The following is a 21,722-nucleotide window of genomic DNA, read 5'->3' as shown; positions in this document are numbered from 1 at the left end:
TGGGTTGTAATCCAATACTGCTGGATTTATTTTGTTGCTCAAGTTTTTCCAACTTTAATCATTGGAAGCACTTTCATTTGGCCTCCAAAGTGTATGTGTACCTTTGACATACACTTACTGTTGTGAGCTATTTTTTAAAGCTCTTTCTTACTTTCTGTCACTACAAGCTATTCCAGACTCATGTATTTCCTGCCCCAGTTCCAGAATTAGCAGTTTCTCCAAGGAACCCTGGTTCTGCTTATTAAAAGATGGTATTCGATGCCAGCATTAGACACCAGCACCCGAGTGCTTCCCAGGTGGCACAGTGGTAAAGAATTCGCCTGCCAATGCAGGAGACACAGGAGATGTAGTTTTGATCCCTGGGTTGGGAAAATTCCCTGGAGTAGAAAATGGTAATCCACTCCAGTATTCTTGCCTGGAGAATTCCATGGACAGAGGAGCCTGGCAGGCTGCAGTCCATGGGGTCACAAAGAGCTGGACATGACTGAACTCACACCTCTCACTTCTGAGTGCAAAGTGTGCCTGTTGCCACTGGGTTGTCACTGCTTCTGTATCTTTAGCTGACAGAGCAGGAGATAGATGTTGTATATGTAACTTGTGTGTGTACCTATAACTATTTCTGTATTTACCGTTTGTATCTAGGTTAAGCTGAGCGAGTTCATTCTGCAGCCTCCAACTCTCTTTCATTACCACGTGGATCCCTCTAACCTCCTACTCTTGCTTATCTATAACCTCCCACGCCAACAATGACTAACCTGGCCCTCTTCATCCACCACCCACTATCGCTGACATAATTGTTCAGTGTCAGTGTACATTTATGGTGGTTTTAGCTTTGCTAATTTGCACCCCATTGAAAAGAACTTTATTATCAAGAGTACCACTCTTTAGCCTTTAGTCTTGTAGATGCAACTCATTTCCAGAGTTACTTGGCCAGGGACCTTCTTCATGTTCTTTTTTATTCTTCTTCATTTTCAAAATATTCTTGAACATGATTCTTTTCAGATGAAAAGTAGACAAACTTAGTCAACTTCCCCCCAAAATTTCCTGCTGTGATTTTGCTCAGAATTGTGTTAAATTTTGATTTGGGGAAGAATTATCATTAAAAAAATTTAATTTTTTCCATGTAGGAGTGCTGTGTGTATGCTGCGTTAGGCTGCTCAGTCAAGTCTGACTCTTTGTGATCTCATGGACTGCAACCCGCCAGGTTCCTCTGTCCATGGGATTTCCCAGGCAAGAATGCTGGAGTGGGTGGCTATTTCCTTCTCCAGGGGATCTTCTCCACCCAGGGATTAAGCCTGAGACTCCTGTGTCTCCTGCGTTGACAGATGGATTCTTTACCTCTGCTCCACCTTGTTGAAGATCTCTTCCTTTTTTTTTTTTTTAAACATATTTATTTCCTTTCTTGAAAACTTGTAGTCTTTTTCCCTTATAGGCTCCACCCATTTCTTTTTAAGATCTGTAAATATTTGGGGTTTTGTATGACTATTTTGACAAGGACTTTTTTCATTACATTTTTTGCAAATGAGTATTGCTAGTATGTTGGAAAGCAATTTATTTTCATATATTTATTTTGTTTCCAACTTTCTTACTAAAGGGTTTTTTTTAAAAGACTAGTTCTAATTTTTTTTGAGGGAGTAATGTCTTGAGTTGTCTAGGTTGACAACCACAGCCTGTCCAAATTATAATATTGTTTCCTTTTTTCCAATCAAAGTTTTCACTCATTTGGAATGTTTTGTAGTATTTAGCAGTTAGAGCTTTCAGGACAGTGTTAAGTAATAGTGATGGCTGAAGTGGGTCTTATCTTTACTGTATTGTCTTTCTTGTTAGTTCTTGATTTGAAGTCTTCTTCTCCAGATGGAGGAAGATACTCTCATTATTAATTTACCAAGGGTAGAAAAAACACCCCCTAAACAAATAAACCCCAATGGCGCGGTGGGTAAAGAATCTGTCTGCAGGGCACAAGACATAGGACGTGTGGGTTTGACCCCTGGGTTGGGAAGATGCCCTGGAGGAGGAAATGGCAACCCCTCTGGCATTCTTAGCTGAAAAATTCCATGGACAGAGGAGCCTGGTGGGCTACAATTCAAAGGGTCGCAAAGAGTCAGATAGAGCTGAGCACTGAATTGCAGTCTGACAAACAAACAAACAAAAAAAGCCAAATGAGGGTGGGTGCTCAGTATTAGCCAGTGACTTTCTGGCTTTGCTGAGATGTTTGTGAGATCTTTTGCCTGTTGAACTCTTGTTGTGATTCTTTCCTTCTTAACCATTTCCACATTCCTTGCTTAATAATTCACCATGACCAAGCAAGGATTATTCTTTGGTATACAGCTGGATTCTATTTGCCAGTGTCTTATTTGGGACTTCTCCACTCATTTCAATATGTGTGATCAGTAAGTGATATTCTTTCTTTGTGCTCTTTGTCAAATTTTGGCATCAAGGCTTAGCTCTTTCAGTGAATAACTAAAATTATTGTTTCCTCAAAAAATTACAAATTTAACACATGCTTGTTAAATATTCTAATAACACTACTCTCAAGAAACGCAAACGCTTTTAATAATTTTGTGCTTCCAGGCTCTGTGTGTGGTTCACTTGCATACATATGCACACTTCATTTTTTTATTACATAAAAATAGGATGATATTATGCATACTGTTTTGCAGCCTGCTTTTCTGCCCCACATAATATATCATGGGTATCTTTTCATGTTAGGAAATATCAATCCACCCCATTGTTTTCATGACTACAGAAGGTGTTACAGGAAGGACCTTAATTTTTTAAATTAATGATTAATTATTTTAAAATTGGGGTATAGTTGCTTTACATGCTGAGTTAGTTTCTGCTGTACAATGAAGTGAATAAGCTATATATATGCATATATCCTCTCCCTCTTAGACCTCCCTCCCACACCCATTCCCCCATCCCACCCCACTAGCTGTCTGTCTTATACATGGCGGTGCACACATGTCGGTACTAGTCTCCCAGTTCACCCCACACCTCCTCCCCCACCGTGTCCACATGGAGAGGTCTTCGCTTATCTTCTCTTGACTTATCCAGCCATTCTCATATTGTGGAAAATAGGTTGCTTTGAATTTCTTTGCAACACACACACACATTTGCAAAAGCATCGCTGTTGGATAGGTTCTCAGACTACAGTTGCCATCGTTAAAGCATGTGAGCATTTTTAACTTTCATAGAGATCAGCAAGCTGTCCTCCCGAATGCTGTACCGTCTTGCCCTCTTACCTAGAGAGTGTGATACTGCTTTTCCCAACCTTGTTGGCATCCAGGGATATTATGCTTCCTGTTTTTGCTAATCCAGTAGGTGAGAAGTGTTGACCTGGTTTAATTTGCGTGTGTCTGATTGAGGGTGAGTTCGAGCATCTTCTCGGGGTCCCCAGGTGTTCTGCCAGCCTTCCGCAGGGACGAGGTGGTTTTAGCTGGTCAGCAGCCAGGATTCTTGTCGTTGTTTCGTCGCTCAGTCACGTCTGACTCTTTTGCAACCCCATGGACTATAGCCCACCAGACTCCTCTCTGTCCATGGGATTTCCCAGGCAAGAATACTGGAGTGGGTTGCCAATTCTTTCTCCAGGGGATCTTTCCCGACCCAGGGATGGAACCTGTGTCTCCTGCACTGGCAGGTGGATTCTTTACCACTGAGCCACCAGGGCAGGAGCCAGGATGCAGGCAGGCAAAGTGAATGTGCTCAGCAGGCGGAATCGCCCATGAGGTGGGGTGACTTGGCTTCTTGCTGCAAGCTCTAATATGTTTGTGTATATGTGTGTTTGTATGTGTACCTGTATATACTGTCACCCTGGAGTGACACTGCTATTAACAAACTTCTCATCATGAAATAGATAAATCAGTCTTTGCTCTGAGCAGAAAACCCAGCCCTTTGACCTACCCCCCGGTGCGTCTCTCCTCGGACAGGCTTGTCCCTGTCACCAAGGGCACCTCATCAAAGTGCAGCGTCCCTGCCTGGGCTTTCCAGCATGATGGTGCAGGGCAGGGGTGTGGGGAGAGGAGCGGGCTGGGCATGCCTCTGAGAGAAGCAGGAGGGTGAGGATGCGATGAGTCTGAGAGTGGGGAGGCTGCCTGCCCGGCAGGCCTGGGGTGGCTGAGTGCATTCAGTCCACCCGGTCCCCAGGGATCCCTGACAGACTCACTATTCACTCGCTCCGCATGCGATTCCCAGGGGATTGCCCAGGGAGGATGCGCCCGGCAGGATGCCAGCTTGTGCTCTGGCACCTACAGTGAGTCCCTCCAGGCCCCCAGAGGAGGGCCCAAGTCCATTAACTCTCTGTCCCTGTAACAGAGAGTCCTGGGCTGCTCTGAGAGGTGGGGAGACAGGAGTGATCTTTGAGATGGGGAAGGGCTGGGTGTGGGGGCGGTGGTGGTGGTTTAGTTGCTAGGTCGTGTCTGGCTCTTTGTGACCCCAAGGACTATAGCCCGCCAGGCTCCTCTGTCCGTGGGATTTCCCAGGCAAGAATACTGAAGTGGATTGTCATTTCCTTCTCCAGGGGATCTTCCCGACCCAGAGGTCAAACCTGGGTCTCCTGCATTGCAGGCAGGTTCTTTACCACCTGAGCCACCAGGGAAGCCCCGGGTGTAGGTGGCGGGAGTGGTCCATACAGGACCGAGGGTAGCACAGTGGGCAGATGGGAGAGCACAAACGAAGGCTCTGCGGCTGGCAGGAGCATAGATCTGAGCATCTCCCATCTCCCTGAAGATGGGGGGACTGGCAGATGTGGATGCTCAAGGCAGAGCCTGAATCCATCGTGTGATCAGGGCCCCAGGAGACTCTCAGGAGACACGGATTCTAGACTCCTGGTTGCCAAGGAGGAAGCCGAGAAGGTTCTGAGGCTCTGGGGCTGTTTGAGCTCTTTGGACAGAACCACAGTTGCCTCCTGCCCCGCCTCCTCTGCCTTCAGTCGTGTCTTCAAGGGAGTCCATTCAGCCACCCTGGGCTCAGGAACTGTTGTAATCCTAGCAGGCCAGACTTCCTTTTCTCCAGCCCCTGCCTTTTAGACATGGGAGGACTGAGACCCGGAGAAGGGACACAATTTGCCCATTGTGGTGGCAAATGGTGGGACCCTTCGTGGGGCCCCTGCAGTTGGAGGAGGGGCCATGTGCACATCCGGAGTGACCCCAGGATCTAAGCGCTGCTTTCAAGCAGGTGGGAAGCATCTCTGCAGCTTCCTCATTGTAAGACCTCGGACAGTTTGCTTTAGCTTCCTAAGCCCCCGAGTTCTCACCTATAAAACAGAGATAATAAATAGGAAGCTATAGGTTGGAATATGATTTTTTTTTTCTGAGCAAATGTATATTAAGTGCCTAGAACAGAATCAGGTGCTTAATAAATATCAAAACAATGGTAGCTGTCCTTGTCATCATCATCACCATCATTCTGGGATTCAATATAGTCAATTATGTGGCTTTGGAGCCAATTATGTGGCTTGGGACATTATTCTAGATGAAATTTTAGACATTATTCTAGACTCAGGGAAGAGTCCTGGATGTGAGGTCTTTCTGAGATTGGACATCTGGTGCCTGACTGTGGCCTTGACCACTGGGATGCGCAGAGTGGGTGAGGGGCTGAACCATCCATCACCCACGTGAAGGGCTGGGTGATTCTTCTTGTGCGTGATCCTCATATCCCAGAGGCTCCACACCCTCCTCTTGTCGAGTGGAAAAAACTTCCTTATGGAGAGATAGTTTTGGGCCAGGCTTCTGGGGCTTGCATGTTCCAGCACAGCACAAGGAGAGCCAAGGTCATGGGTTTAATCATCCCTGTGGCCAGCAAGCCCTGCTCGGAGAGACTGCACGCCACATCTGCCCAACTGTTTGGCAAGTGCCCACCTTCAGTCACGAACCTCCCTCCCCTCCAGGAACAGGAATTTGGGGCTGGGGAACAAGTGTCAAGGGTCTGCAGCTTCATGCGTGGTTGAGAGCTTGGATCTGGGGTTGGACGGACCCAGGTTTGAATCCCACCTCTGCAACTTCCTCGTTGTAAGATCTTGGGAAGTTTGCTTTCCCTTCCTAGCCCTCAAGTTCTCATCTATAAAACAGAGATAATAAATAGGAGGCTATAGACTGCTAATTTTTTTTCCCTGAACAAATGTATATTAAGTGCCTAGAACAGAATCAGGTGCTTAATAAATATCAAAACAATGGTAACTGTCCTTATCATCATCATCACCATCATTCTGGGAGACAGTATAGCCAGTTAGGTGGCTTTGGAGCCAATTATGTGGATTGGGACATCATTCTAGCTGGAACATGGTCCTCACAGAATTCTTGTCCTTCCTAGAATCTCAAAATGTGACCTTTTTTGGAAACAGGGTGATTGAGGATGTAATTAGTCAAGATGAAGTCATGCAGAAGTAGAGTGAGCCCTTAATCCAGTGTGACTGGTGTCCTTATAAGGAGAGAAGAGGCACAGGGAGGCGGCCCTGCAGCGATGGAGGCAGAATTGGAGTGATGCTGTGTCCACAAGTCAGGGAGCACCAAGGATTGCTGGTACCAGGGAGGTGAAGAGGAAGACGGCATGGGGCAGATGCTCCTCGAGAGCCTTCAGAGAAAGCATGGGCTGCTGACACCTTGTTGTTGGCCTTCTAGTCTCCAGGAATGTGGGAGAATACACTTCTGTTGTTTAAAGTCACCAAGTTTGTGATATTTTATTATATTAATAGTGATACCAGGAAACTAGTGGGGCTTCCCTGGGGTCTCAGATGGTAAAGAATATGCCTGCAATGCAGGAGACCTGGGTTCGATCCCTGGATTGGGAAGATCCCCTGGAGAACGGAATGGCAACCCACTCCAGTATTCTTCCCTGGAGAATTCCATGGATGGAGGAACCTGGTGGGCTACAGTCCACAGGGTTGCAAAGAGTCGGACACGACTGAGCAGCTAACACTTTCACTTTCAGGAAACTAGTACAGATATTAACTACCACTTACGAGTTGTATGACCTTCACCAAGGTCTTGGCATCCTCAATTCTAACAGGGGACTGTTAATAGGACTGAGCTAAACTCTGTGAAATACTAAGTGCTCAATGCATTGAAACTGCTGCTAGGGTCATCACGCACTTCTACCTTCACCACCACCATCATCATCAGTGTCATTGGCATCGGCGTTATCAACGTCACCACCACTGTCATCATCAACGTCATCACCACCGTCATCATCAATGTCATCACCACCGTCATCATCAACATCATCACCATCATCATCAACATCATCACCACCGTCATCATCAACATCATCACCATCATCATCAACATCATCACCACCGTCATCATCAACATCATCACCATCATCACCACCGTCATCATCAACATCATCACCATCATCACCAACAGCAGCACCAGCAGCACCACCACCATCACCCACATCAAGTCATGCTAGGAAGGGCTTTTATCCAGAGCCACCCCTGCCTGGACCCTGTGAGGGAAGGAGATGGACAGGGGCTTAAGCAAGCCCTCTCAGAGGGCAAACTCACATGGAGACATGCCAGGTGTCCTGCCCTGTCCTGGTACCTCACTCTGTCCTGCTGAAAGGCAGGTCTTGAAATGTCCACCCTGCCGAAAGCACCCTGTCCTGGAAGCTTAGGGATGGTGAGTGATGATGTTGCGGCAAGTGTCAGGAATGAAAAATAAAGCCGTGGGCCAACATCAGGGAAAGACAAGGAGGCATCCATCTCTGTCTCACTGCCTGAAGCTGTAGATGGATGGGTGGGCGGGAGGACAATCAGACAGCAAGGAGGACAGGTGGAAAGAAGACCTTTGTGCCCCCATCCCTGTCTGGGCATCTTGATACCTGGTCCATTCCTGGAATGGATGGGACTGGTCAGTAACAGTCAGCACCCAGAGGTGTTTGGGGGATTATCTGTTCAGTACAAAGAAGAAATCAGACTAGTTCTGTGCATCAGTGTGTCTATGTATGCAAGTGTGCTCTCCCCTGAGAGTCTTCTTTGTTCAGAACTTGGGGCCAAGCTTTTAAAATGCCCTGTCCCCTACCTCAAGGGGAATGATACACACTTTTGTCCATCTGGCCAGCTCTCCCTTAATATGGCCAACTCCCCTGCATGCCCTGAATAACCACCTTTGGTTTCCTGCCTCGTTTTGGATCTGTTTCTCTGAGTGGTGGGCAGCGAGTGGATTCTGTGATGGAGGGCCTGGGGATCAGACAGGCTTCACATCCAGCAAGTAATTGCTGAGTGTTGACGATATGCCTGGCGTTGTGCTGGGCATAGGATAGAAAGATAAATGAAACTTCAGTCCTGACTTGAGGCTACTTAAACAGTATACTCTAACAGGATTTGTTATAAGTAAATAAAGATTATTCATTTACTCATTTGGACAGTATTTCTTAAGCACTTATCATGTGCCAGACACTGAGGTTGGCACGAGGTCTATGATGATGAACAAGAGAAGGGATCACTGTTGGCATGATGTAGTCAATCAGTTCTTGTGCCAGATCTTCCCACCTGACCTGGAAGGACTCCTTTCCCCTCTCTGGCCTCAGTTTCACCATCTTTTTAAAGCTGGGGTCTTCAGATCTCTTCATCCTCAACGTTGTTATGTTTGGCACGTAGGTTGGTAGTCAAATCATTTTTCCCCAAGCCCATTCCTTTTGTTAAAATCTATTTCATTGACGTATGGTTGCTTTATGATGTTCTGCTACACAGCAAATTGATTCAGTTATACATATTGTATATTCTTTTCCATTATGGTTTATCACAGGATGTTGAATATAGTTCCCTGTGCCATACAGTAGGACCTGTTGCTTATCCATCCTATGTATAATGGTTTGCATTTGCTAATCCCAAACTTCCAATTCATCCCTCTGCCCTGCAGCCCCTCCCCCTCCCACAAGTCCATTCTCTATATCTGTGAGTCTTGTTTCCGTCTCATAGATGAGTTCATTTGTGTCGTGTTGTAGATTCTACATATAAGTGATACGTGATATTTGTTTCTCTTTCTGACTTACTTCACTCAGTCTGATAATCTCTGTGTCCGTCCATGTAGCTGCAGACGGCATGATTTCATTCTTCTTTATGGCTGAGTAGTATTCCACTGTATATATATACCACATTTTTTAAATCCATTCCTCTGTCAGTGGACATTTAGGTTGTTCTTGTATCTTGGCTGTTGCAAATAATCCTGCTATGAACATAGGGGTCCAAGCCCATTCTTGAAGGAGACAGGATGGTGGTGGTTGAGATAGGCCAGATAATGCCCCCCAGATACCCACAGAACTTGTAAATCTATTATTTGTCATGGCAAAAGGGACCTTGTGGAGGTGGCTAAGTTAGGAATCCTGAGATGGAGAGATGACCCTGGGTTGCGTGGCTGGGCCCGTTGTAATCACAAGGGTCCTTCTAAGAAGGAGGCAGGAGAATCGGAATAAGTGAAGGAGATGTGATGACAGAGCAGAAGGAGAGGAAGCTATTTTAAGACGTGACATTACTGGCTTTGAAGATGGAGGGCAAAGACCATGAGCCAGGGAATGCAGGAAGCTTCCAAAAGCTGGAGAAGGCAAGGAAACAGATCTTCCCCTAGAGGCTCAGGAAGGAACACAGCCCTGCCAGCACCTAGGTGTTAGGACTCCTGACCTCCAGAAATGAACACGTGGTGTTTCACGACACTGAGTTTGTAGTCATTTGTTACAGCAATAACAGAAAACTAACACAGAGTCCGTAAAGTCCTTTCCAGGGATCACCAGCCCAGGGGGTCCTCCAGGGCTCCTGAAATTTCCTGTGTCTTTTGTTTGCCATACGATCCCTGGCTGAGACACCCAGAGGTTACATGAGGTGGTTCCTGTTGGGGAACGTTGCTGAAGGGTGTGAGGGAGTTGGGATTGGGCAGTTCCCCAAGGAATCTTTTTTCCTCTCAGTACAGAATATCTCAGAACAGCTTTGATGATGGAAAGTCAGACTTTAGACTGTAGGTCTGGCATTCTCCCCATCTTCCACTACAGGGCTGCCCATTTTGGTTTTCTCCATCCAGTAAAGTTGTTTTAAAAAAAAAAAAAGAAAAAAAAAAGAAAAATGAGGGGAAATCCCAGAGGAAGCTGATGACCTACATTTTAACTTGACAAGTAGAACCATGGAGAGGATCAACTCCCTTTGACTACTATTATCCTTCCAAGAAACTTCAATACTTTGGCCACCTGATGTGAAGAACTGACCCACTGGAAAAGACCCTGATGCTGGGAAAGATTGAATGCAGGAGGAGAAGGGGATGACAGAGGATGAGATGGTTGAATGGAATCACCGACTCTGTGGACATGAGTTTGAGCAAGCTCTGGGAGTTGGTGATGGACAGGGAAGCCTGGTGTGCTACAGTCCACGGGGCTGCAAAGAATCAGACACGCCTGAGCAGCTGAACTGAACTGATCCTTCCTTGGAAGAAAGAACGACCCTTAGCTCCCCAAGAAGGAAACAGATGGACTGCAGAAGAAAGGGCAGTCCTTCCAACAGGAGCACATTTGTGATAGCCATCTTTCTCACCTTGCTGTGATTGGGAGGGAATGTGACCAGCCTAGCACGGGTCCAGCCTTGGGATCTATCAGGTAGCCTGAGAGAGTCCCTCTGATAGATTGTGATGGAGGGGGCAGGGCCTCCCAGATTCAGAACTGGGCACTAGGACTTCCCTGGCAGTCCGATGGTTAAGACTCGGCCCTCCCAATGCAGGGGCCCAGGTTTGATCCCTGGTCAGGGAACTATAGCCATGTAGCAACTGAAATCCTGTCCTGCAACCCAGACCTGGTACAGCCAAATAAAATAAGACTATCACGTTTTGAAAAAAGAACTGGGCACTGCAGAGGCTTCTCTTGGTTCCCAGGCAAGTTGCCGATGATTCCTGAACAAGGGCGATATGAGCAACACTGCCATGAAGGCAGCTCCTCTGGCGTTGACAGTAGATGGATCAGAAGCAGGAATGTCTGGGGATGAGGAGGACAGTGATGGGGTTACTGAATTTGCATCCAGAGTCTTTACAAATGCCCTTCCCTTTGGCCCAGCAAGTCTGCTTATGGGAGTGTATCCCAAGGAAACGATGGAACTAGTGCTTAAATGTGATGAAGATAAAGATGTTCTTAATAATGTTGTTCATTATGAAAATTGGAAACATAACAACATGGGCAAGTCTTATCCAAGGGAAATAGTTTGTAGCCATTAAAAATGATTTTGAACAGAGTATTTGACCTTCTGGAGAGATGCTTACAATATGTTGTTCACTGAAAGGAATCAAGTTAAAAAGAGTATGTTATTTATACATAAACAGAACTTCTGCTACAAGTAGTACTCATTTGTATAAGATTTACAAATATGCATGAACATTTTGAAAGTTATGTGTAAAAATAAGAGTAATGATTTCTGGTTGGTAGAATTCCCTGCTTTTTCTGCATGTCAGGAATTTCTATGTACAGTTCCATAGGAAGCAGCTGTCAAGAAAGAGCTCAGATTCCGGAGTTGTACAGACCTAAGCTAATAGTCAATCCTGAAGGAAATCAACTCTGAATATTCACTGGAAGGACTGATGCTGAAGCTGAAGCTCCAATACTTTGGCTACCTCATGGGAAGAGTCAACTCGTTGGAAAAGACCTTGATGCTGGAAAAGATTGAAGGCTAAAGGATAAGGGGGCGACAGAGGATGAGATGGTTAGACAGCCTCACTGACTCAATGAACATGAATTTGAGCAAACTCCAAGAGATAATGAAGGACAGGGAAGCCTGGTGTGCTGCAGTCCATGGCATCGCAAAGAGTCGGGCGTGAATTAGTGATTGAACAACAACGAAAAACTAATATTCTAGCTCTGATGCTTACTGGTTGTGTGTCTTTGGCAAGTTACTTAGCTTCTCTGGGCTTTCATTTCTCCTCTGTAAGATGTGGGTAAGAGTTGGCTTTGCCAGGTGTGAGGGAGGATTCAGTGAGCTAATAACATACAGGCAACATCTCAGCACATGGGCTGATACACAATAAGTGCTTAGGAAATATCAGTATCGTTAATGTCATGTCTTTTTAAATGAATGTATGAAAGTTAAAGTGTTAGTTGCTCAGTTGTGTCCAGCTCTTTATGACCCCATGGACTGTAGCCCGCTAAACTCCTCTGTCCATGGGATTCTCCAGGCAATAATACTGGAGTGGATGGCCATTTCCTTCTCCAGGAGATCTTCCCAACCCAGGGATTGTAGCTGGATCTCCTGCATTGCAGGCAGATTCGTTACCGTCTGAGCCACTAGGGAAATCCCTGGATAAGCAACAAGGCCCTACTGTATAGCATAGATGGCTATATTTAATATCCTATGATAAACCCTGGGTTGGGAAGATCCCCTGGAAGAGGGCATGGCAACCACTCCAGTGTGCTTGCCTGGAGAATCCCCATGGACAGAGGAGCCTGGCAGGCTGTAGTCGATGGGGTTGCAAAGAGTCAGACACGACTGAGTGACTAAGTGCACGAAGTACGTGGTAAACCATAATGGAAAAGAACATGAAAAAGAGCACATATGTATAACTGAATCCCTTTGCTGCTCAGCAGAAATTAACACAATGTTGTAAATCAGCTATGCATCAATAAAATTTAAAAAAAGGAAAAGAAGAGGAAGATCAAAGAATCGCGTGTTCAGCTCATCAGGGCCAACTCACAGCTGCTGAGCTTTTGGTTCCGAGCCAAGCATGGTGCTTCCCTGCCTGGCTTCACTGGATTCTCACAATGATCATTCTCAGTGAGGAGATAACGCCTCGTTTTACAGATGGGGAAACTGAGGTTTGGAGCCGTGTAGTAAGCTCTGAGAAGCCCTATGGCAGGAGAAGGGTGGAGGCAAAATTCCAATCAGATCTGTCTGAGGTCAAGTGAGTCACTCAGTCATGTCTGACTCTTTGCGACCCCATGGGCTGTACAGTCCATGGAATTCTCCAGGCCCAGAACACTGTAGTGGGCAGTCTTTCCCTTCTCCAGGGAAACCTTCCCAACCCAGGGATCGAACCCAGGTCTCCCAAACTGCAGGCAAATTCTTTACCAGCTGAGCAACAAGGGAAGCCTAAGAATACTGGAGTGGGTAGCTTATACCTTCTCCAGGGGATCTTCCCAACCCAGGAATTGAACCGGGGTCTCCTGCATTGCAGGGGATTCTTTACCAACTGAACTAGCAGGGAAGCCTGTCTGAGGTCAAAGGCCAAAGGTTTTGGCTGAGTTAGTCACTGCAGTGTTCAGAAGGAGGGAGGTGGTGGAGATGACTTGGTAAAGGCCAGAGCAGGTACAGAAGGAGGCGTTGGACATGGTGAGTAAATATATAGCAGAGAGGCAGGGGCCGCTGGGTAGAAGTGTGGTATAAATATATATATACAGCCAAATATATATAGTCAGCCAAATAAAATATATATATATTTACTCAGCCATAAAAAAAATGAAGTCATGTCATTTGTAGCAACATGGATGGACCTAAGAGATTATCATATGAAATGAAGTCAGACAAATACCATGTGAAATCACTTATATGTGGAATCTCAAATACAACACAAATGAACATATATCTATGAAACAGAAACAGACTCCCAGATACAGAGCCCAGACTTGTGGTTGCAGAAGAAAAGCTGGTGTCCAGACTCTTCCTTGATAATTGTGGATGAATGCCGGATGATTCCACGTGCTTCATTTTCTAAGAACTAAGGTTGGTTGACGAGTTCCCAAGTACAGTAATATTTTTTAGAGAGTGATTGGAATTTATAATTCTTAAACTAAGAATAGCCCGTGACTAGAATTCACCAAGAACTCAGATGAACTGTTTCCTAAAGAAGTCGGATGTCCACATCACCTTGCAAAACCCTCATTGTGCACATGTCCACATGGTGAGTTGGAATTCTGTCTCAGTTCTCTGTGCACTGGTTGTCTTGTCTTATGTTAGCTGTGGCTTTCAGTGACTTCTCTTTAATAAAAGACTTTTTTATTAGGGAAAGTGTCAAGTTTATACAAAGTAAGCAGAATAGTGTAATGAATCCCTGTATCTCACGTGGCTCAGCGGTAAAGAACCCGCCTTCAGTGCAGGAGACACAGGAGACATGGGCTCGATCCCTGGGTCGGGAAGATCCCCTGGAGAAGGAAATGGCAACCCACTCTAGTATTCTTGCCTGGAAAATTCCATGGACAGAAGAGCCTGGCGGGCTACAGTCCATGGCTTCACGAAGAGTCTGACACAAGGGAGCATGCACACATGGATGTATCCCCATCCCCCAGCATCACCAAATACCCTGCAAAACCTGTCATTCTTGTTTCTTCTATACCTCCTTCCCTACTCCACTACACCACTCAACAATGATCGTTTTTTTATGGTTCTTTTTTTAATGAGATAAAATTTACAAACATTGAAATACTGAAAATCTTTGCTTTACACTTTTGACAACTGGATACACCCAGGGAACCCACATTCCCATCACAACATGGACCACTCCTGCCTTCCCAGGCAGTTCTTTTGATCTCCCTCTCCCCTAGACAACCCCTGATCTGACTTATTTCAGCTTTGATTAATTCTGCCAGTTCCAGAGCTTTCTGTAAGTGGAACCATATAGTAGACACTCTTCTGTGACTGTCTTCTTTCGTGCAGGACTGTATCTGTGACGTTCATCCATCTGGTTGCCTGTACTGGTAGCTTGTTCTGTTTTCTGGCTGAGTGGTATTTGATTACATGAATGTACCGCAGTTTGTTTATTCATTCACCAGTTGATGGACAGCTGGCTTGCCTCCAGTGCTGGGCTATTGTGAATACAGCTGCTATGAATATTTGAGTACAATTCTTTTTTTTAAAAAAAATTTTAATCAGAGTATAGTTGTTTTAAAATGTCATGTTAGTTTCTGCCTGTGTGAATGCTAAGTCACTTCAATTGTGTCCGACTCTTTGTGACCCTATGTGCCGTAGCCCACCAGGCTCCTCTGTCCATGTGATTCTCCTGGCAAGAATACTGGAGTACGTTGCCATTTCCTTCTTCCAGGGATTTTCCCAACCCAGGGACGGAACCCAAGTCTCCCCGTGTCTCCAGCATTGCAGGAGGATTCTTTACTGCTGATCCACCAGGGAATCTGTCTCTGCAAATGGCACAATTTCATTTCTTTTTATGGCTAATATTCCATTATATATATGTACCATATCTTCTTTATCCATTCCTCTGTTGATGGATGTTTAGTTTGTTTCCATGTCCTGGCTACTGTAAATAGTGTTGCAATAAACATTGGGATGCATGTATCTTTTGGAATTATAGTTTTTCCCAGGGGTTTGCCCAGGAGTGGGATTGCTGGATCATATGTTAGTTCTACTTTTAGTTTTTTAGGAACCTCCAGACTGTTCTTCATAGTGGCTGTATCACTTTACACTCCTACCAACAGTGTAGGAGGGTTCCCTTTTCTCTAGACCCCCTCCAGCATTTGTTGTCTGTAGATTTTTTGTTGATGGCCAATCTAACCAATGTGAGGTGATACCTCATTGTCATTTTGATTTGCATTTCTCTAATAATTAGTGACGTTGAGCATCTTTTCCTGTTGAGCCTCTTAGCCATCCTGACATCTTCTTTGGAGAAACATCTGTTTAGGTCTTCTGCCTACTTTTTGATTGGGTTGTTTGCTTTTTTGATGTTAAGCTGCATGAACTATTTGTATGTTTCAGAGATGAAGCCCTTGTCAGTTGCTTCATTTGCAAATATTTTCTTCCAGATCTGATCCTGGCAGCTGCTCCCTCACCCCTCCCCACTTTGTGGGGGTCTCTGAGGCCCAGGCCTCGGCTCCTCTCAGTTGCTGCCCAGCCCGCAGAGGTTTTGCGTCTGGGGGTCAAGCCCATCTGGTCCTCTCTTCCCTACAGATATTGGCCCGGTGACCCTCACGTCGGACCCAGCGGTGTTTCAGAGGGAGCTGAGAGAACTCTATGTGCAGGTGGGCTGCCCCGCCTGGCTGCTGGTCCCCTGTGCCCTTCGTCCCAGACCATGCCAGAGGCCCAGGTTATTGCCACACCTAGGGGCCAAGACGGTGCTTCCTACAGTGACCTGCCACCCAACACTGCCTGGGGCTCCCCCTCAGCTTGGAGGTCCTGGAGATTCCATACTGCTTGGGGTTCCTTCCTTTATTCAGTGACCAAATACCTACAGGAGTCCCTGGGCCTGGCACCTAGTAGGTCTTATTATTGACCGCATGGATGCAGGGGTGGAAGGAGGGGGTATATGACAGCTAAGGGAAGATGTATGCCTGCTAAGTCGCTCAGGTGTGTCCTACTCTTTGTGACCCCATGGACTGTAGCCCACCAGGCTCCTCTGTCCATTGGATTCTCCAGGCAAGAATAGTGGAGTGGGTTGCCATGCCCTCCTCCAGGGCATCTTCTAGACCCAGGGATGGAACCTGTGTCTCTTATGTCTCCTGCATTGGCAGGTGAGTTCTTTACCACTAGCACTGCCTGGGAAGCCCAAGGGAAGGTGCAAGAGAGATCGATTCAGACCCCCAAACCCAGCCCGAGACTGGGTCAGACATCCCATGGCTACCAGGGCTTTTTGGCCACACTGAACACCCTGGTCCAGCCTCTGTTTTCCTCCTGCCAGCTTCCTGAATGCAGGGCATTCTCTGATGTGTCCAGCTCATTGCCAAGTCCCCCAGGGCCCAGAACAGGGCCCGGCACACAGAACGAATGAGTGAACCAAGGAGAGAAGCATTTACTGAGGTTACCTTGTGCACATTCTGATTCTGGTGCTGGATGTGCAAACCTGGGGAGGCAGAAAGCTCCCGGCTTGGGAGTGGGGAGGGACGGCTGTGTGTTTATTTGGGATTGACTCCAAGGTGGGTTTGGTTTTCCCAGTGATATCACTTCCCAGCTCAGTGATAAAGAACCCACCTGTCAATGTAAGAGACTTGACTTCAATCCCTGGGTCCGATCCCTGGGTCAGGAAGATCCCTTGGAGAAGGAAATTGCAATCCCCTCCAGTATTCTTGCCTGGGAAATCCCATGGACAGAGGAGCCTGGTGGGCTACAGTCCATGGAGTTGCAAAGAGCTGGACACGACTGAGTGACTGAGCATGCAAGCATGCACCAGGGCAGGTTAGAGAGAAGGCTTGACAAGGTGGCTTTGAATGTTTCCCTCTGCCCATGTTTCATTCATGCCTTCTTTGGTGTACCTGTTAGATGCTTCCGTGGCTCCATCCTTCTTCCTCCACTTGTAGCACTCATCACCATGGTGATTAAATAACTGTGTCATGTTTATTAATGTAAAGTCTGCCTCCCTGCCAGACTCCATGGGAAGGAGGGACCATGTTCCTCGGGCATGAGTGAGTGAATGAAGAAATGAGTGAATGAATGATAGATGACGCAGGTGTGTCTCAGGGAAGGGTTAGGGACCCCTGGACAGGCAGGACAGAAGCCACTGAAGGGGACGCCGCCCCCCCCCCAGGGTGGGTCCCACCTGGAGGAGGTGGACGGCAGCTGCTGACCTGCCCTGTCCTGCAGGGAGGCGGGGACTGCCCAGAGATGAGCTTGGGGGCCATCAAGGCTGCCGTGGAGGTGGCCAACCCCGGCTCCTTCATCTACGTCTTCTCGGATGCCCGTGCCAAGGACTACCACAAGAAGGACGAGGTGCTGCGGCTCCTGCAGCTTAAACAGTCGCAGGTGAGCTACCGGCAGGGGCTCCGGGGGCCACTGGGGTCTCCGAGGGCAGCCCCGAGCCCCCGCCGGGAGAGCGGAGCTGGGGCTTCTCCTGCACAGCCTGGGTTCCAGTCCGCACCAGCCGCGCTGGCCAGCCCACTGGTGGAGCCGGGCTGCGAAGTCCAAGTGTGTTCTCATGCTCCGGCCCCGCCCTCCGGGCTCACGCCTCCCTGGCGGGGGCCCACTTTTGATACAGACCACAGCACTCCTCCGCTCCCTTCACACCCCGTCCGAGTCTGGGCGATCCATCTTTCTCCTGGCGTCTCCTCTGCTCCCCGTCTGTCATTCTTCACCCATTGTCTCAGGGTCTGGAAGATGCGTTGGGGCTTTGGCTCCTGGCTGTCACAGCGATCGGTGGGGGAGGCGGGGGTGGGGTGGGGTTGCAGGGAGGAATCCCTGGGGAAGACCTCAAGAGCTGGGACTCCTCTCTGGATAGGAAAACTCCTTTGTTCTCTCATCTAGAAAAAACGCGGGTTCTCCAAGGTTCTTCTAGCTCTGCGGCGTCCGGGGGCCACTTGGAGCAGAGTCGATTTCACTCCCTCCCTTGTAGATTTCATAACGGCTCCTGGTGTATTCCTGGCCAGTGATGGACACGTGACCTGCATCCATCCTGAGCCCCACAGGGCGGGAACTCTCATCATTCCCATTTCACAGGTGGATCACCGGAGCCCAGAGAGATGACAGGGCTTCCTCCGGGTCACTCCCTCCTGGTCTGGCCGCCCCTCCCCACTCCATTCACTCTGAAGGTGGTGAGGACGCCGTGAGCCAGGCTGCCCGTCTGTCTTCTAGGTGGTCTTCGTGCTGACGGGGGACTGTGGTGACCGCACCCACCCTGGCTACCTGGCCTACGAGGAGATCGCTGCCGCCAGCTCCGGGCAGGTGTTCCACCTGGATAAGCAGCAGGTGACCGAGGTGAGCCTGCCCGACATCCCCGTGTCCCTGGGCGGCTCTGCCCATCAGCTGGTTTCCAGGAGCAGTGCTGAGTGCTCGCCTCACAGCAGGAAGCCTGGTGCTCAGGGCTTTTTGACTTCATCTTGAAGAACCCTCTCAGTCAGCCCCCAAAAGTAGGTGCTGCAGGTATTTCAGTTTTGCCGGTAAAAATGTCTGGGGCCTGAAGGAATATCCTGGGTTTTAAACCCGGGATCCCCAGCAAGTACAGGCTGGCAGGATGGATCTAGCAAAGCTCGGCAGAGTAGGGATGTTAAGGGGAGCTTCTCTCCAGAGTCGAGGAGCCCAGGGGTGGCTGGAGGATCACCAGGGCCGTCAGATTCAGGCTGTGTTGCTGGGACAAGCTGTGCTTGAGGACTTGGCAGGGAGGGGCTTGCTTGACACACTGTGGCCCGACATGCAGGGCCGCCGATGGCCCAGCTGACCAGACGTCTGTCCTGGTCTCGGTCTTGGAGCAGGAGCCCCTCCTCCCTCCCCTCCGGGCTCCATCAGTTGCTCAGATCTCTCCCAGTTCTCCCTCTGCCCCGCACGTCCATTCCTCCCCAGGAGCCAGAGGCATCCTTCCAGTGGCATGCTGGTAAATGTTTCACGACCATCTCTCTCTGGAAGGAACAAGAATGCCCATTTCCCCAGTGTAAATACTCCGACTTGGGCTGGTTTCAAGCTGCCATCATAAAGTCAGAGAGCATGGGAAGTGATGCTCGCAATCTGCTGTCTTGGGCCTGTGTGAGCCAGCTCCTACATCCCACCGGATCCTCTAAAACAAATCCAACCAGCAGGCCCCTCCACGTAATGCCCTGGGGAAGGTCCAGACGCTGATCTGAGTTCTGCCTCTCCCAGCCCACCGCCTGTGTTTCCCCCCCTTGCCAGGCGCTGCTGCCGCTGCCTCTCTGCTTTCTTCCACGTCCTGTGTCTTTTCTACCTCAGGGCCTTTGCTCATGTGGCTTCTTTTTCCAGCTCCCCCTCCCCAGTTCCTCATCTTTCCAGTCTGAGTGGAATCACGCCTGCCTTGATTTTTGTCAAGATTAAGTCTCCTTTCATACCCCCTCGAAGCTCCCTGGGGGGCTTTATATAATCATAATTTTACAACCGTGTGATTATTTAATGCTGTTAGGCTGTGAGATCCCCGAGGGCAGGGCCCTTAAGGTCCCATTTATGACTGTGTCCCCAGCACCCGGCGCAGCCTCCCGCCTGGAGCAGGTGCTTGCTGAGTCGATGGACACAGACAATTGGCGAATCGATGATGTGGGGTCCCTCGGGCTGGAGGGAGAGGAGAGTGGGAGGAACAGCATCTCTGAGGCCGCTGCGGCGCGGCCTCCCGCCAGCCCGTGTGTTGTATATTTTCGTCTCCAGGGCCGTGTTTAGGTTAGCGCCTTGGCTCCCTGTTGACAGATGGCGTTTATGGTTCTCTGCGACACGCCAGGATTTATTTCTTTTGGCATGTCAGCCTGCTCTGGCACCGAGCCGCCCAAGCAAGTGTGGGAAGCATTTCAGAGTGGAGTGATGGCTTGGTCCTTGTTTGGGGGTGCATCTTATCTGGACAGTTGCTCAGGAACTGGGTTCCTGCCAGGGGTCAGTCAGATGCCAGGCAGCAGGTGAGTTGGTGGAGGACGGCTTGCTTAGGTGTGGGGCCGGACTCTCCAAGCCTCTCACTCGAGACATGGAAACTGGGGCGACCCCCTGGCTCCTGGCCTTGGTGCCCGCCTTCTGCTGTGGGAGCCTGGCTGGGCAGCACCTGTCTGATGTACTGGGATCTCCAGTGACCAGGACTGGTTGCCCCTGGGTAGGGGCCTGGGTCCCTCCCCTCCCTGCAAACAGCGCCATCATCCGTTAGCTTCATGCCTTGTACCTGGCCCCTTCCAGATGTCCCCAGACATTTGGCAATGGTCACCACCAACCTCCACCCCCAGGAGAGAAGAAACGGTGCCTTTGCCTGGCTAGAAGCTGCCAAAGTGCCCACATCCTGCCTGTTTGTCCTTTTACCTTTTCAGAGCATGTCTGGTGTGCCAGGCGTGTCACATTTTGCCCTCACTTTTCTCTTTGTTTATTGAGCACCTGCTACATGCCGGGGCAGCTTTAAATGCAGGCCGCCAAGAGATAATCCATCAAGCTTAGATTTCATGCTTTCAGGCATTTAACTTTCTCTGCCTTTGAGATTCTGGAGTGACAAAAGGAAGGTGAAGATCCTCTCCCCGCTGGCAGAGGTATTTTGGAGCTTTTGCCATCCTTCGATGGCCAGTGGGGGTGGGCATTAACCAGGGGAAAAGCGAACTGCCCCCTGAGACAGTGAGCGGGGAGGGGGCGGGAAAGTGGAATTAACAGGTGAGGAGACACAGGCTCTGGAGGTGACCCCGTCCTGGATCCTTCTCTGGGGAGGTGGGGTGGGAGGGGGTGTCGGGTCACATGCTGGCTTCAGACTCCTCTCCAACTCTGCCACCTGTCTGCTCTGTGACCTTGAGCATGGCGCTTGACCTCTCTGGGCCTCTGTTTCCTCATGTTCACAGTTGGGTCATGAGGGCCCCTGCCTGGAGAGATGGTGGCGAGGGTGGGAGGAAGACCCACCCTTGGGAGGGAGCCCTGAGTGAGAATTAGTGGTGGCCACGGGCTCTCCAGCCCCGTGCTTCGATAGGGAGTACAGAATACACACTCGCAGAGGTCCAGGGAGCCCCCCTCAAGATTAAGAGCTCTCTCGGGATAAGGTTCTCAGGAAGGTAGAGCCTGGGGACAGTGCGCCGTGATGCCCAGTTGGCAGAGGCCCTCAATTTTCTGATCTGTGGCTCGTGAGGTCCATTCAGTGACCACTCCCCACCCCCATCCTGCCTCACTGCCCCAGCTTCCTCAGCCTCTCTGGCTGTCAGATGTCTGGGAGGAGCCTTGGTCGGGGGTGGTGGTGATTTATCTGCTGTGAAGGGCTGAGCGGCAACCATCTGGCCGGGGTAGCAGCGCCAGATTCTCTCATTCCTTCCCCGTCAGTGACAGAGAGACGAGACCCAGCGCATTGCTGGCTGCCAGGCCCCCGGTCCTGCTGACATCTGGAAGTCATTACCTTCGCAAATAAACATTAAGCCCACTTGATGAAGCCTCTCTGCTCAGGAGTGTCCCTAGA

The 21,722-nt window shown here is 48.9% G+C and overlaps 1 protein-coding gene across 2 annotated transcripts in view; it reads left to right on the top strand.

The window, feature by feature from the left end:
• HMCN2 (hemicentin 2) overlaps positions 1-21,722 on the top strand; it is a 173,403-nt gene that overhangs the window by 7,924 nt on the left and 143,757 nt on the right. For both annotated transcript variants that reach the window (XM_043916716.1, XM_043916715.1), the window contains exons 2-4: positions 15,848-15,918; positions 17,474-17,632; positions 18,458-18,580. In XM_043916716.1, coding sequence (XP_043772651.1) covers positions 15,848-15,918; positions 17,474-17,632; positions 18,458-18,580 — 353 coding nt within the window. The remainder of the gene's footprint in view (positions 1-15,847; positions 15,919-17,473; positions 17,633-18,457; positions 18,581-21,722) is intronic.

The sequence above is a fragment of the Cervus elaphus genome, chromosome 11, assembly GCF_910594005.1.
Source record: "Cervus elaphus chromosome 11, mCerEla1.1, whole genome shotgun sequence".
NCBI lineage: Eukaryota > Metazoa > Chordata > Mammalia > Artiodactyla > Cervidae > Cervus > Cervus elaphus.
Note: the sequence above shows the minus strand (reverse complement) of the source record. Positions and strands in the feature narration are given on the sequence as shown.